This window comes from Camelina sativa, chromosome 12, assembly GCF_000633955.1.
Source record: "Camelina sativa cultivar DH55 chromosome 12, Cs, whole genome shotgun sequence".
Classification (NCBI taxonomy): Eukaryota; Viridiplantae; Streptophyta; class Magnoliopsida; order Brassicales; family Brassicaceae; genus Camelina; species Camelina sativa.
Window position 1 is genome coordinate 5,192,324 of NC_025696.1, and position 15,395 is coordinate 5,207,718.

A 15,395-nucleotide genomic window follows, 5' to 3' on the forward strand; every position below is an offset into this window, starting at 1 on the left:
TTACCCATTATGCTACGTACGTGTTTTTATTTGTTTATTTATTTTCTCTTTGTCTGTCAAGAAAAAAGACAAATAAGAATGTTTATATCTGAAATGCAACATATCTATTTGACTATTTATATATTTCATATGTGATATGTATCATATGACTAACTCTACAATACATGCATCTTTAGATATGTATCATATAAGACTAACTCTACAATACATGCATCTTTAGATATGTACCATACGACTAACTCTAAAGATGCATGTATTGTAATTGCTTACCATTGTAATTTCTTTGATCTGTTCCCATTTTTTTAACATGTGTATAGTTGTAATATTTAGATTCTACTTATCTGTGTTGACTAAAAAGGTTTAGAATATTATTGTATATATCCTCATGTGATATGCAAATATACTACTATATTAATTGAGAAGTACAAATATGAAACTAACCTTAAAATGTGTAAGAAATTACATTCAATAGCCATTCGAAAAAATTAATTAAGATTAATCAATTAATTAAATAACTAGAATTAATTAAAAATAAAAAAGCTGATAGATCAAATATAATAAAATCTAGAAAAAATAAAAGAAATCTATTCAAATCAAAACTAATTTGTACTTGAAGAAAATAAAAAATAAAAATTAACTGCTAATATAATAGAGTTTATTTTCTTCTTTAATTTTACATTGTCATGCCATTGATTTTAAATAATTATTAGTTTAAAAAATATTTTCTCTCTCTCATAAATGGACGAAAATTACAAAATATATTTTTTTTAAATATAAACAAATCAGAATTTCAAAAACTAAGAATTTATATCCAAGTAGTCGATATAATTATTTTTAATAATAAGATTTTGAGTATTTTATTAAAATTTCAAATTACGATTCTCATATCATCTTTATTTTATTTTATTAAAAAATTATTTAGAATTTTTATATAATACTTATGATTAATAAAATGCAGATTATTTTTCTACATATGTTGTGATTTGAACTTTAAAAAACAAAGATATATTACTCAATCTATAAAAATAAAATGTGTGTTTTAATTTTTACATTGGCGGATTGGTAAAACTAAATTTATATAGCTGATAAATTAATAAATTTTATTTGTTCATAATTGTAATATTAAAATTACTGCTTCATATTTCACAAAATAATGATGCAAATACAACAAACAAACAATATAGAACTGTAATATATATAAGTCAAAAATTAAATACTTTAATATTCTAAAATAGTTAGTATTCAAGAAAACATATATAGATTTACAGAATAATTAAAAACAAATATTATCTCAAACAAAATATTTTTTTTTTAAAAATAAAACAATAATTTTTATTATTCTATTATAATTATTTTTTAAATGTTGATCTGTGCTTTAAGCATGGGATATTGCTTAGTTTATAGTTAATAGTCAAGACTCCAGAAAAGGTTTGTTAAACTACGCTGATGAGTGAAGTGACATTAGTGTAGTGGCAGAAGGTAAATCCATTTGTATAAGGCACCACCACACCCAGGATCGAGTCCTGGTTCCTACATGAATTTGGCTAATGGACCGGCCAGTTGTGGCCTAATGGTTGAAAAAAAAAAAAAAAACTACGCTGATGAAATTTGCCATAGAAATTTCTCTTTTGACACTCCCACGAAACAGAGTTCTATGATCCAATACATTCATGTAAGGCATATTATATTGTATACCATTAGGCCTAAAATGTAGTGAAATCAAAATTTATGGACTAATATATAAATGGGACAGTCGATAAAAAATTGCAACCTATAAGCCGGTTTAGAAGGCGATAGTTAATGGGCCAAATGGGCATGACAAGGAGACACTATTCTAAAAACCAAGTTAAACCGGATATAACCGGATCGAAATCGCGGAATAAACCAAGAAAATGTGAGAAAGAATGAGATAACATTAAAAATGTTGCAGCGAAATGATGAATCTGAAAGAAAGGTATGGTACTGGACTACTGGTGATATAAAGAGGAATGGAGTTACCAAGGAAGCTGCCCTTTGTCGGGTTGTCCCTATCACTTCCCACCCGGCATTACCAGATAGGAAGCTCAGATATACTAATAATAATTGTAACCGAAACTGAACCCCCCTTTTGTCCTTTTTATAATATAATCACCAATACGTTATCCTTGAATTGAATGTGTTAGTCTTGTTTTGCGTTCGCCCCTTGTTTTCTCCTCTAGTTTTCTTCAATCTACATTGTTTATCAAGAACGTCTCTACGTTTGTGTTTACCTACGCTTAATCTTTTCATAATCCAAGGTTACGAGCTAGCACTGATTGATTACTCCCACAAGTGAACAGACTCGTTACCTTTTAGCATGAGTTTTTTTTCGTTAAACCCACCATCAGCTAAAGTATTTGAGCCAACGAAAAGTATTTGAGCCAACGAAAAGTTTTTGTTTTATATTCCATGAGTTTAGCAAGCATAATACTAGATAAACTAATTATGGATGTGAACGATCAAAACAAAACATCAACAAAAACGTCCAAAATTTTCTTGTCAAAATATGAAAATAAGGTATAAAAGAGACTTTGCCTCACGATAGTCATGAGTTAATTATAAGTATTTTAAGGACAAAAACTAGTTTATCGTCAAACTGATTATTAACAAATGTCCGAATATTCCCGCATATAAATATAAAATCCACACTAGCGTTACCTCCTCTACCAGACAAACCCTTTGTAAAACAACTTACTTTGAATCCATATTTCGATCTTGAAGATCCATAAAGATCTCTCCTTTATACATCTTCTTAAACAGAGTAAGTGTTTGATTCGTTAAAGTGAAGATTTTTCATCTCCGTCTCAATCCGGTCCGATGTCGATGTCGTACGATGGCGGCTCAATCTCCGGCGAGCCATCTCCGTCTCCGCCGCTACCAAAGGCGAACACGAAGAATTTACCAACGAAGATTCTCTCAAACTTTCTCGTTGGTCTGATTATGATCCCTGTAGCTGTAACCGCCTTCCTCTTTATCCTCACGTCTCTTGGCTTCACCTTCTTCTTCGCTTTCTACTGGTTTATTCACCGGAACTACCGCTACCGTCTCCGTCGTTATCGTCGTCACGAATACTCTGATGGGTTGTCTCCAAGATGCGTGAAGAGGCTTCCCCAATTCAAGTTTCGTGAGCCTACTAGTCCTATAACAGAGTACGGAAGCGACGATTGTGTGGTTTGTATCGATGGATTCAGACAAGGGCAGTGGTGTCGGAAGCTGCCTCGATGCGGGCATGTGTTTCACCGCAAGTGTGTTGACTTGTGGTTGATGAAAGTCCCGACTTGTCCGATTTGTAGGGATAGGGTTTATAGATTTGATGAAGGGAGAAGATGGAGACCTGAAGGTGAAAGCTTTTTGAATTGGTGAAGATGTTAGTGTTTTCTAAGTAGATTTGTAAGTGTTGTTTGGTTCGTTTTGATTTGTTATGATCTTGTTAGCAGCAATTTTGTTTTTTTCTTCCATCATCTATAATCATGTACAGTGTCTTGTTGTTTTTATAAAGCTCCACAATTGAAGCTTTGTTTCTTTCACTGTTTTGAATTAGATCCAAATAGAGAATGATGAGTTTCTGTAGAAATTAATCAGTATAGTTTGAAGTTTGATTATATTTGAGAACATGAGACTTCAGTGGAAATACAGATAAACATGTTGTCAATTTTGTCACTTAACTTAAGCATGTTTGCTTATGTTACCTTGATGATTTTTCTCATAATTCACTTGAGATTCAATGGTTAATCATCAATGTTTCTGCTTCTGATTGGAAGGTGAAACTATGAGTGATTCAGTGGGATAAGTGATTGTGATTGGATCTGACTACAAAACTAAACAAAAGTGTTTTCTACGCAATGTGGCATTGTCTAAGTAGGTGTTTACTGTTTTAGTACGTATCATTGTAAACTCGTACGAGACTAAAAAAAGGGTTTTGTAAGCAAGGTGGCATTGTCTAATTAGTGTTTACTTGTACTAATGACTTTGATTAACTAAAACTATGTCACATAGTCAAATGTGTTGTTGACTTCTTGTCCTACTTATTTTTCCGATGGCTCAAATATTCCCAAAAGAAACAAATATCCTTTCCGATTTGCTTTTCTTTAAAGGTGTGAAATAAAAAGACAAAAGAAGATACGCTCCCTGACTCGTCCCGTGACTCAGTAAATTCCTTCCCTCGTTCAATCTTCTCCGGAGGAATTAAACAAAACCACGATTCATCTTTCTCAGATTTGAAACGAGTAAGACTGAGAGAGTGTGAAAGCAATGATTTTTATAAACTTCTGTTTCTAATTTTGCTTTGTTTAGATCAAAACGTGGTTTAGTTACTTGAGCTTGAGCTTCTTGTAATGGAGTTAAGGAAGGACAAGCTTCTTATGTAAGTTTTTATTTTCTTCTTCAGTTTCTGAATCCTCCGTTAGATTTACGTTACGGGTCATACTAGCTCTCTCTCATTAAAATTCGTGAAATTTTGATTAGCCCAGAAATAAAAATCAAAACTTTGCTTTAGATTTGTCTCTTTGTTGGATATTACAAGTGGAATTCTATTAAATCAAAAGCTCAAGTTTCGATTTTGGGTACTGGGTTATACTCTATTTTAGGGTTAAGATTACAGATTGGAGTTTTGTGTATTGNTTTAGATCAAAACGTGGTTTAGTTACTTGAGCTTGAGCTTCTTGTAATGGAGTTAAGGAAGGACAAGCTTCTTATGTAAGTTTTTATTTTCTTCTTCAGTTTCTGAATCCTCCGTTAGATTTACGTTACGGGTCATACTAGCTCTCTCTCATTAAAATTCGTGAAATTTTGATTAGCCCAGAAATAAAAATCAAAACTTTGCTTTAGATTTGTCTCTTTGTTGGATATTACAAGTGGAATTCTATTAAATCAAAAGCTCAAGTTTCGATTTTGGGTACTGGGTTATACTCTATTTTAGGGTTAAGATTACAGATTGGAGTTTTGTGTATTGTTGCTTTGCAGGTTTTATTCAGAAGGGAAAGAAAGCAAAGAAGCTATATGGGCAGTGAATGATCCAATGAGCAAATCTTATAAGCTCTCTTTACCTTCAGCACTAAGACCTGATCATCTCTTACCTGGAAATAGACTTAGATACACTGATGCTTCTAAAGTTAACAACAACAACAACAACAACAACAAGTCCAAATCTTCTAAAGTCTCATGGTACAAGACCATTCTTGATCCAGGGAGTGAGATTGTCTTGAAATGGAACTGGGTCTTCATTGTCTCCTGTATGGTTGCTCTTTTCATCGATCCGTTGTATTTCTTCGTGCCAGCCATTGGAGGAGATAAGAACTATCCCTGTGCAAGGACTGATACGAGTTTAAGTATCCTTGTTACCTTCTTCAGGACAATTGCGGATCTTTTCTACTTGCTTCACATTTTCATTAAGTTTAGGACTGGTTTCATTGCTCCCAATTCAAGTACTAGAGTGTTTGGTAGAGGTGAGCTTGTGATGGATCCCAAGGCAATTGCTTGGAGGTATCTTAAGTCTGACTTCATCATTGATCTCATTGCGACGTTACCACTCCCTCAGATAGTTATCTGGTTTGTTATATCGACCACAAAAAGTTACCGGTTTGATCATAACAACAATGCCATTGCTTTGATTGTGCTCCTCCAGTACATCCCTAGATTCTATCTTATCATTCCGTTGAGTTCTCAAATCGTTAAAGCGACTGGAGTTGTTACAAAGACTGCTTGGGCTGGAGCTGCTTATAATCTTTTGCTATACATGCTAGCTAGTCATGTATGATTATGAATAAAGTCCTCTCCTTTTACCTTCCAATACTATGACTATTATCGACAATATGATAACAAGGCTTTTGTTTTTTTTTGTTTGAGCAGGTGCTTGGTGCGGCATGGTATATATTATCAGTTGATAGATATACATCATGCTGGAAATCGAAATGCAACAGAGAAGATGGTCTTGTCAACAACTGTCAGCTCTATTACTTAGACTGTGATTCAATGTATGACGTACAACAGATGAATTGGGCAAATGTCACCAAAGTGTTCAAACTCTGTGATGCACGTAATGGCGAGTTCAAGTATGGGATATTCGGGAATGCAATCACTAAAAAAGTTGTGTCTTCAGACTTTTTTGAGAGATATTTCTACTGTTTGTGGTGGGGATTGCAACAGCTTAGGTAATTACAGAGATCATCAACAGTTAGTCTTTGATATATACTACTCTCCTTTTTTCGATTACAAGTTTTAAAATCTGATGGTCTTTTCCTGTTATTATCATATCCTAGTTCTTATGGCCAGAATTTGTCCACGACCATGTTCATGGGAGAAACCACATTTGCTGTTCTCATTGCAATCTTTGGTCTTGTCCTCTTTGCACATCTCATTGGAAATATGCAGGTATGGCTTCTTGCATTAGGTTAAGTTTTAGAAGTCTCTGCTTTTTTTGTTCTTATGTTTATTTGGCTTTGCCTTTTGTTTGTTAGACATATCTGCAATCTTTGACTGTACGGCTTGAGGAATGGAGGTTGAAGAAAAGAGACACAGAGGAGTGGATGAGACATCGCCAACTTCCTGAAGAATTGAGAAACCGTGTCAGGGGATATGAGCAGTATAAGTGGCTTGCAACAAGGGGAGTTGATGAAGAGATTCTCCTGCAAAGTTTACCCACTGATCTTCGCCGTGATATTCAACGTCACCTATGTTTAGATCTTGTTCGAAGAGTAAGCCTTTCTATTACTTTGTTCATGCAACAAATGGTTCAACTTTTACTACTTACACGTCAAGCTCTCTAAGTATGGTTGTAGTGCTAGTTGCGATAATTTATCGCAGAAATGCTTATCTCTGAATTATGCAGGTCCCATTTTTCTCTCAAATGGATGATCAGTTGCTTGATGCGATATGTGAGCGCCTGGTTTCTTCTCTATGTACTGAAGGGACTTACCTTGTACGTGAAGGTGACTTGATCTCAGAGATGCTCTTCATCATCAGAGGTAGACTCGAGAGTTCCACAACCAATGGAGGCAGAACTGGTTTCTTCAACACGATAATACTAAGACCTGGAGATTTCTGTGGGGAAGAGCTTCTTTCTTGGGCTTTGCTTCCAAAATCAACCTTGAATTTGCCGTCTTCTACAAGAACAGTTAGGGCATTAGTTGAAGTCGAAGCATTCGCTCTTCGAGCTGAAGATTTGAAGTTTGTAGCGAATCAGTTTAGGCGGTTACACAGCAAGAAGCTTCAACATACTTTCAGATTCTACTCTCACCATTGGAGGACTTGGGCTGCTTGCTTCATACAAGCCGCTTGGCGCAGGTACAAGAGAAGAGTTATGGAGAATAATCTCACTGCGATTGAATCGATGCACAATGAAGAAGAAGAAGAAAAAGAAGAAGAAGAAAAAGAAGAAGAAGAAGAGTGTGTTGAGCAGAGTCCTAGAACAAAGATGAACATTGGAGTTATGGTTTTGGCTTCGCGCTTTGCAGCTAATACAAGACGTGGTGTTGCAGCTCAGAGAGTTAAGGATGTTGAATTGCCTCGGTTTAAGAAACCCGAAGAGCCTGATTTCTCTGCTGAGCCAGATGATTGACTGATTACCAGAAAAGGAAAGCTGACTTTTATCCACAGGAGATTTTTATGACAAGAACACTACTTCACATTTAAGTTTACTGGTGTCCTTTGGAAGACATAAAGAAAGAAACTCAAGACGGGTTTTGGTTTTTGTACACTTAAAACATATTTTGTAATATAAGCTTGGAAAATTAGTTTTGTTGTACGATTAAAGAACTCGTTTCTAAATTCTCTGAATGTAAAGATGAGGAAGTAGAAATAGATTATGTGTACATATCAGTATCACAGTCAGAACTTATGCTACCGTAAACAGCTTCCCACAATTTCATGAACTAACAAGGAAAATAAAAGATGTGTGTAAGCCCACTCGTGAAAAGCCAATATGTCGTGGTAAGAAAAATGTTAAACTTCTTGAGCATGTTTTGCAAGAAGTTTATAAATAATATAAATGATGGAAAAATTTCTTTGGAAAATAATATAAAGAAAGTAAGGCTTAAGATCATACAAATGATGAGTTTGGTCCATGGGAATGTTTACCTGCTTTCTCTACTGACCGGGATGTCGGATCAAATCATAATCTATAATCTATATTACAAGATTACATACATATTGGGGTTTCCTTTTCGAAATGGCCGGCCACAAGACCGGCTCAATGTAATCATGGATTATGAGCAGTAGATTTAAAAAGTCTTAATATATTAATTCATTGAAATAATTTCTAGAAATTTCGAGTACACTACAATATTAAGTTATTAACATATAATTAGTGTTTCCGACCTTATTTGAAAAGCCAAAACATCTTTAACTGAGATTATGCAGTTTCACTGAAGTTAGTTATTCGACTTCTCATTTTAATTGTTAAAAGTAACCTATATATTATAAAAGTAGACATTCATGCATTATGCATATGTTAAGATGTGCCATAGTAGTTGTACCTTATAGTGTGTAGTTGCTCACTACATAAGTCAAGTTCATGTCCCCTTTACAAAAAGCTAAAATTCAACATTAGGTTTCAATCATGTAAGGTTGAGATCTGCGACCCCTTGGCCCTTTTAGTTATAATTTAATCCATACTTATATTCGTAAATCATTATCTTCACATACTTTTCACGGCTATAATTATAATAATTAAAGAGAAAAGACTACAAAAATATAGTACTCCCTCCGTTTCAAAATATAAGATGTTTTAGAGAAGTTTGTTGTTTCATAATATAGGATGTTTTCAAATTTCAATGCAACTTTTAGATTAGTTTAGTATTTTATATTATGCAGTATTGTTTCTGATTGGTTGAACTTGTTAAAAATAAAGATTTCTTAATCTGCGTGTTTTGCTTAAAACATCCTATATTTTGAAACGGAGAGAGTATTAAATAAGGAAACAGGTCTTTGAGTAAAGTTGCAGCATTTGCTGCATTATTTTATTTTCCACTTGAAGACTATTCAATTACACTCTCACATTGGTGTTAGAATGAGTTTCTTTTTGTCACTTCAAGATCAAGTATTGGCATGGTGTATGATGAATCTTTCTGTGAGATAAATTGAATCTAATTTAATATATAAGAATTCTCAACTACTGCAGTGTCGACTGCCTTAATCTTTCTTACTTTTGGCTGATGATATACTTAACTAAGAAAAATATTTAAAATAAGAAAGAGCTAAGAAGTGAGGAGACATAATGCAAATCCACCAAAAAAGATAGAGAGAGACCATGAGGTCCAAAATATATAACTAAACAATTGAACGATATAAAGGCATGTTTTGGTTTGTCTTCTCCTTGTTCTAGTGCTTCTCCTTGGCAAAAATCCTTTTTATTTCAAAATAATATTATAGTATATCCCCTTAATTATTTGTTGTCAATAATTAGGTTATGACCTGCTTTATTTCAAACAAATCCACATTTTTAATACTCAAAAAGTATCGGAGTATTATGTATAAAGTAAGTACCACAAAACTTCAGCCTTATCTTCCCACTCATAGATATTACTAGGAGAAAAGGCAGTTTTGGAGGCTTTGTCTTCAAGTGTCTAGCAGGGAACCGAAGTTATTTGACTTACAAAAGCCAAAAGTATATCACGACTATTGCAGTAAAAAAAACACTGGTTGAGTAATTCAGAATACATCTAAAAACTTTCAAACAAATATTATAAGGTCTACAAAATATGTACTTCGTGTCGTATATCGACTTTCAATTATATGTACTATACAATAATAGAGACTACAATATTGAATTTGAAATTAGTCTGAATTTTCATAGATAAATCCAATATAAAATTCAGACTATGTGAAATTTTCACTACATGCATGCCTAGTGAATTTTCATAGATAAATCCAATATAAAATACAATAATATGTACAAGGCATATGGACCATGTGAATTCACTAGGCATGCATGTAGTTGTTAAGTGGTAGATATAGATATTAATGTCCAAAAGAGAATGTGACTACTCCTTTCATATTAGCTGTTAAATATATTAGCTAGTAGTTCGAGATTACATATGATTAAAATTAGATCTAGCAGTCCTAAATTGAAAATGAAAAGCTATGGCGTCATGTAGTTATAGATCACTAGACAAAGTGTCGTAGTCGTTTCATAGTTATCATACGTTTTTTGTTAGGTTTAAATTTATTATCGGTAGTTGACCGGTTTGTAGGTTGAGGCTTTGAATCAATTGGTCATAGTAAATGATAGAAATTCAAAGTATGACCCCAAGAGCACAAAAGAACGGACCGATCACACTACGTATGGTCCGATCGCATTTGAAATTTTGAACACGTTTTGGTAGTTTTCAACTTTGTTCTGAACTAATCGCGTATTGACCAAGTGACACTCAAAGACGACTACATTCCTATGAATCTAAAACCCAAATTGTGAAGATCCTAATTTAAACTCTATGAACTATAAAAAAAAGTTGAGTTTAAATCTAGATGTTAATACACTGTTGAAGATCCTATAGCACTGGACAATAAAAAACTTGGTAGATGCCGATAATGTAGATCAATATAAAACGTGACTAAATGTATTTTTTTGTTGATTTATATTTATCAATGGAGGAGAATATCCATAAATAAATTAAAACCTAAATTCTAAAAACTATGATGGTTTAAAGAATATGAGCTGTTGATTCAAAAATAAAAGAGTAGAATAAGTGCTATGAGATTAGAGTTTTTGATGTTTAAAATTTTAGAACTAAGAACAAAATCATGTCCAAATTTGTTGTATATAATATAAATATAAAGATACTAATAAAGTGATTAGAAACATCATATAGTGGAACAGCTCCACCGGAAACTATACAAAAATATCAAATGAAAACATGCACGAGGTTCCTTGAATTAGCTATCAAGTAAGAAAACAATATAAACCTTTTTTGTTAAAAAAAAAAAATCATTATCAATCTTCCAGGTTATTTCGAATGAATATTAAACCATTAGCTACAAAAAAAAATCCAATAAAAATGTCATACATATATAATTATATAAAAAAAGCTGTGAGTTATTTATTAGTCTGATATTGTCGAAGGATATCTTTAATAAATAATTTGGTCCATGGGAGTGGTTGGATTTGCTGCTTTCATTCTAAAAAGGTGAAATAAAGACAAACCACATACTAGCCGAACCCACCTAATATTTTTTTAAAAGTGTACAACTTTCTACTGAAATAAATGTCTCCTGAATATTACAAAACTTTATTACTAGTATATAGTTTTTCATAAAATTCGATATATACTACGAGACGATATTAATATATTCCACAAAACTCCAAGAAGTAACATACGAAAGAATAATCAAATGTAACCTTGAATTATAAAAAAGTCATATATCTACTATGTCCCCAATAAAACCTCTATTTGTTAATTAATTTCCCCTCGTTATTTTACCATTTTAATATCTTAATTCTTCATTCATAAGTCTGTGAGTTATTATTTTTAGCCGTTGATTTTGATTATTTTTTAACTGTTTAAATATTTTACCGAACTCTTCCTGACCCCGCCAAAAGACGGTTCGGAGACATCATAATATTTACATCTTTACCCTCACCAATTCTCATAATTACGAATCTATCTTTCACCGGAAACACACAAAAAAGAATCAAACGATCACCGTTCTGATACTACTCGGAAGATAACCTCCGGAGATTCTATCACTCAGATCATCTTCAAGCTCAATCCTAATCACTGAATCTTCCGTAGACGAAACTCGAGATTTCACGGTATTCAATCTCGAACCCATTGCTTCTTCAACCCATTCCTCTAAGCTGATCTTACTTAGCCAAATCGCACCAGCTATTCTCTCTAAAGCATCGTCTTCAATCTCCACGGTACCGTTAGAGAAACGTTTCTTTAAAGATTCCGCCGTACGGTTCTTGATCGAATCGAAATCAACCGGTCTAAAGAGTATGGTATCATCTGCTAACGCCACTAGCTTCTGAACAAGGTTGCCATTATTATCTTCTTGATCGTGCTCGACCGTTACATCGCTTGATGAATCGAATTCGGCTGCCTCGTTTAAGTCGAAACAGATCTCTTTCCTCTGCTTTGTTTGTTCATTGTCGCTATAAAGCCAGTTCGGTTTTCGTTTACGGTTTTTGCTGCTGTTGTTGCAAACAGAGAGCCTTAACTGCCATCCTCTGCTCACCACCAGAGACTCTAGTCGTGTTTCATCGATAGGAGTAACGTTTTCAGCTGAACCGAACGATGAATTCGAGGTAAGGATTATAATAACGTTTCCTAGACTAACCTCGCGGCCATACGAATCACTGATTCTCCCTCGTTCCATCGCTAGCTTCACGTTGTTACGTAGCAATACATCCGCTTCATCGATGTCTTCCAAAACAATAACCGCAAAAGGGTTTCTTCTCACCGCTTCCGCGAATCTATCCAACGCTGTTTTACCACGGAGGTTTAAACCATCGTCAGTCCTGGAACCAGAACCGAGGGTGATGGTTATCGGTTGGCTCCCCGAGACAATATCTGATAACGCATATGCCATTTTGCTCTTCCCTGTTCTGTCTGGACCTGTAAACATCAACCATATATCACCCTTTGATTTCCCGTTCCCGTGTTTGCATTCTGTGATCGCTGCAGCTACCGAAGACGCTGCATCGTGCTGCCACCAAACGCTTTTCGCTAAGCCTTTTAGTAGCTTCTTGAACAAATCGATATCAAACGAATCTCCTAGCTTTCCGAAACACCCTTCTCTGGTCTTCTTCTTCTCTGGTGTGGATAAAACTCTGTTAGCCCGTCCAAGAACCAAATCCGTCCCGACCGGACTCCCTGGTGGAGTAATGTCCGATCTTGAGTTTAGTTTCATCACAGGCAACGTAGAAGAAACGATTCTTTCTGAATTCGAATGTAAACGGGAACACAAGTCATTCCATTTCTTCTGCAACTCCACAATCTGTTGATCTTTCCTCTACAACATTTAAACAAAATCAAATTAACATTCTCTTTCCTTCATAATAATATCTTGGAATGGAAACTAATTTTGTCAAAATAACTTACAAGTTTCTTGTCACCATCATCGTTGTTAGCTTTAGCGTTCTGCAACCACTGTGGCAAAACCGACCGGTTATTTCCGGTTAAATCTTTTTCCACCTTAGCTACGTCGTTTTCATAACTCTCCAAACACCGAGAGCAACAGCTCATTTTACTCATCGGAATCTGAAAGCTTCTCGTCGGAGATATTGACTCAATCGAAATAATGTTATTGCTTAATAACATAGCGTTGTTGTTGTTATTACTGCTCCCAAGTCTAACCAACACAAAAACATAAGTAAAAAATAAAAATTGAAACTTTACTCAAAAAATCAAAACTTCAAATTGAATAAAGAACCGAACCAACCTTGGGAACATCGCCGGAAGAGACGATGCTTTGGCGGCGATGGGCATAGCTTGAAGATCCCAATCATTCTCCATTGATGGATAATAAACTTGACATCGTAGATAAGTCTCACAAGTAGCTGTACCAATGAAACATAACCTTCCTTTGTATCTCTCAAGAAGCTTCCTCATCTCCGTCACAGCTCCGCCGTTCGCAGCCGGATGTTCCACTAACCATTTCAGATCGCCGAGATCAAGAACAACACCGCCACCACCACCGATCCGAGTCTCTACCAAACCGGAGATTTCGCCAAACCTCGTCGCTAATTGCGAAACTAACTCTTTCTCTAAACGGATCACCTTGAAGTCACGAAGCGGTCCGTCGGAGAACTCGCCGTTCTCGATCTTCTCGAGAATCTCATTCACTAGGATGTGAGGCTCTGAGTCTCCGACGAGAACCGGGTTACGTTTCCGGGTTCGGATCATAATCTCAATGACCCGTTTCGTTTCATCGGTCCTCCTCTGTACCATCATCATCCCAACGCCGTGTTGTTGTAACCGGGGATTGAGATAAAGATTCCGGTTAACCGGAGTCGGTACGGAACGATAACCAAACCCAATTGAAGACGGGTTTAAAATCCCGGTTTGTCTCGAGTTAGAAGAAACAGAGTTGTTACCAATCATCAACGACTGTTCGATCGCTGATTTAACGGCGGGGCTAGAGAAGCTAGCTTCACGCATGACCCGACTCACACTCGGGTCATCAAGAATCGATATTATAAGCTGCTCGAGCTCGACTTTAACGGCTAAGAGAGGTTGCTGCTGCTGCTCAGGACAACCACGTCGTTGATGAGCTTGAGCGCGTTTTAAAGCCGCGGTCAAAGCGTTAGAAAGAAGCGGTTCTTGCGTTTGAGACGGTGAAGAAGAAGAAGAAGACGAAGTAGTGGTTGTTGTTGTTGTTGTTGTAGATGTAGTAGGGAGGCGTTCGAGGGCGACGCTGAAACAGAGCTCAAGAGCACGACACTGGAGAGGGTGAGAAGAGTTAGGGTGAGATTTGATACAAGCTTGTCGGAGATAACCAGAGGAAGAAGATAAGAGAGTAGCAGCCACGTGGAGAGGCGTGGTGTGGCCATGGTTACGACGTGTTGCTTCGGCTATAGACTGGTTTAAAACAGTCGCTGCTTCCGGCGTTAGCGTTTGCTGTATTGTAACCAAACCTGCTCTCATCTTTAGCAAGAAAGAGTTTTTTTTTTTTTTTTGGGTTTCTTTCAACTTTTGTTTATCTTATAAAGAAGAAGGAGAAGAAGAAACCTTTGCATAAAGAACTTTTTGGACCGGCCAAGAAGATGTCAAAAAACTTTTTAAAGGGTCACGCAAAATGCATAGAGAGGAAGAAAAAAAAAAGAGTTGTTTTTAACACAAAAGGTGGCTTTTTACAGGAAAAACAAAAGGCTGATCAACAGAAAGGTAAAAAATAGATGCTTTGTTTTTTGAATTCTTTTTTTTGGTTGAAGGTTGGATCATTTGGCTTCTTCACAAAGAACTTTATAAAACGCTCTCATAACCTATTTGAAATTTTATTCGACGCCAAAGTATATTTTATAAGTGTTTAAAACTACGAAATTAACCTTTTTTGTATGAGTGGGACAAAATGCCTCAAAGTCATTAACTAGGTTTGAAAAAAAAAACACATAGTCCTAGTCCTATTTTCTTAATTAACATCCAATTACAATTCGTAACATTTTAGTTAAGATTCAAGTATCATTTTTTATTCACATACACTCAAATTAAAATACCAAGATATGTCTAAAAAGGTGGAGTACGATGCTCTGATTTCAGTGTCAATCTTGCGTAATTCTCTTTTTTTTTTTTAACTTTTTAACAGATACTAGTATTATTATTCCACTAATTTGATATTGATGTTACTACTTACTAGTACAACTGCTAAAATAAACGTTATGGAAAAAGAGAATTAATAATCCAAAATAAATTACTAATTAAATCAGATAAGTGTGGAAAAAA

The 15,395-nt window shown here is 35.1% G+C and overlaps 3 protein-coding genes across 5 annotated transcripts; 2 read left to right on the forward strand and 1 right to left on the reverse strand.

Annotated features, from left to right (window-relative positions):
- On the forward strand, positions 2,628–3,630 carry LOC104730279 (RING-H2 finger protein ATL14-like). Its single transcript, XM_010449424.2, has one exon. It carries the CDS (start codon positions 2,836–2,838, stop codon positions 3,379–3,381), a length of 546 nt encoding a protein of 181 aa, XP_010447726.1. The 5' UTR covers positions 2,628–2,835; the 3' UTR covers positions 3,382–3,630.
- Positions 4,064–7,836, forward strand: LOC104730280 (cyclic nucleotide-gated ion channel 17-like). Of its 3 annotated transcripts, none has more exons than XM_010449429.2 (7): positions 4,064–4,244; positions 4,312–4,381; positions 4,981–5,767; positions 5,866–6,167; positions 6,276–6,387; positions 6,474–6,710; positions 6,845–7,836. In XM_010449429.2, the coding sequence occupies exons 2-7, from the start codon at positions 4,353–4,355 to the stop codon at positions 7,571–7,573; spliced, it is 2,196 nt and encodes a 731-aa protein (XP_010447731.1). In that variant the 5' UTR covers positions 4,064–4,244; positions 4,312–4,352; the 3' UTR covers positions 7,574–7,836. The 3 variants fall into 3 exon arrangements, with proteins under 3 accessions (XP_010447731.1, XP_010447728.1, XP_010447729.1); XM_010449426.2 differs by adding an exon at positions 4,655–4,713 and having other exon boundaries at positions 4,065–4,322; XM_010449427.2 differs by lacking the exons at positions 4,064–4,244; positions 4,312–4,381 and adding an exon at positions 4,624–4,713.
- On the reverse strand, positions 11,492–14,600 carry LOC104730281 (protein SMAX1-LIKE 2-like). Its single transcript, XM_010449430.2, has 3 exons — positions 13,396–14,600; positions 13,056–13,305; positions 11,492–12,966 (listed from the first exon to the last, which is right to left on the reverse strand). Exons 1-3 carry the CDS (start codon positions 14,598–14,600, stop codon positions 11,644–11,646), a joined length of 2,778 nt encoding a protein of 925 aa, XP_010447732.1. The 3' UTR covers positions 11,492–11,643.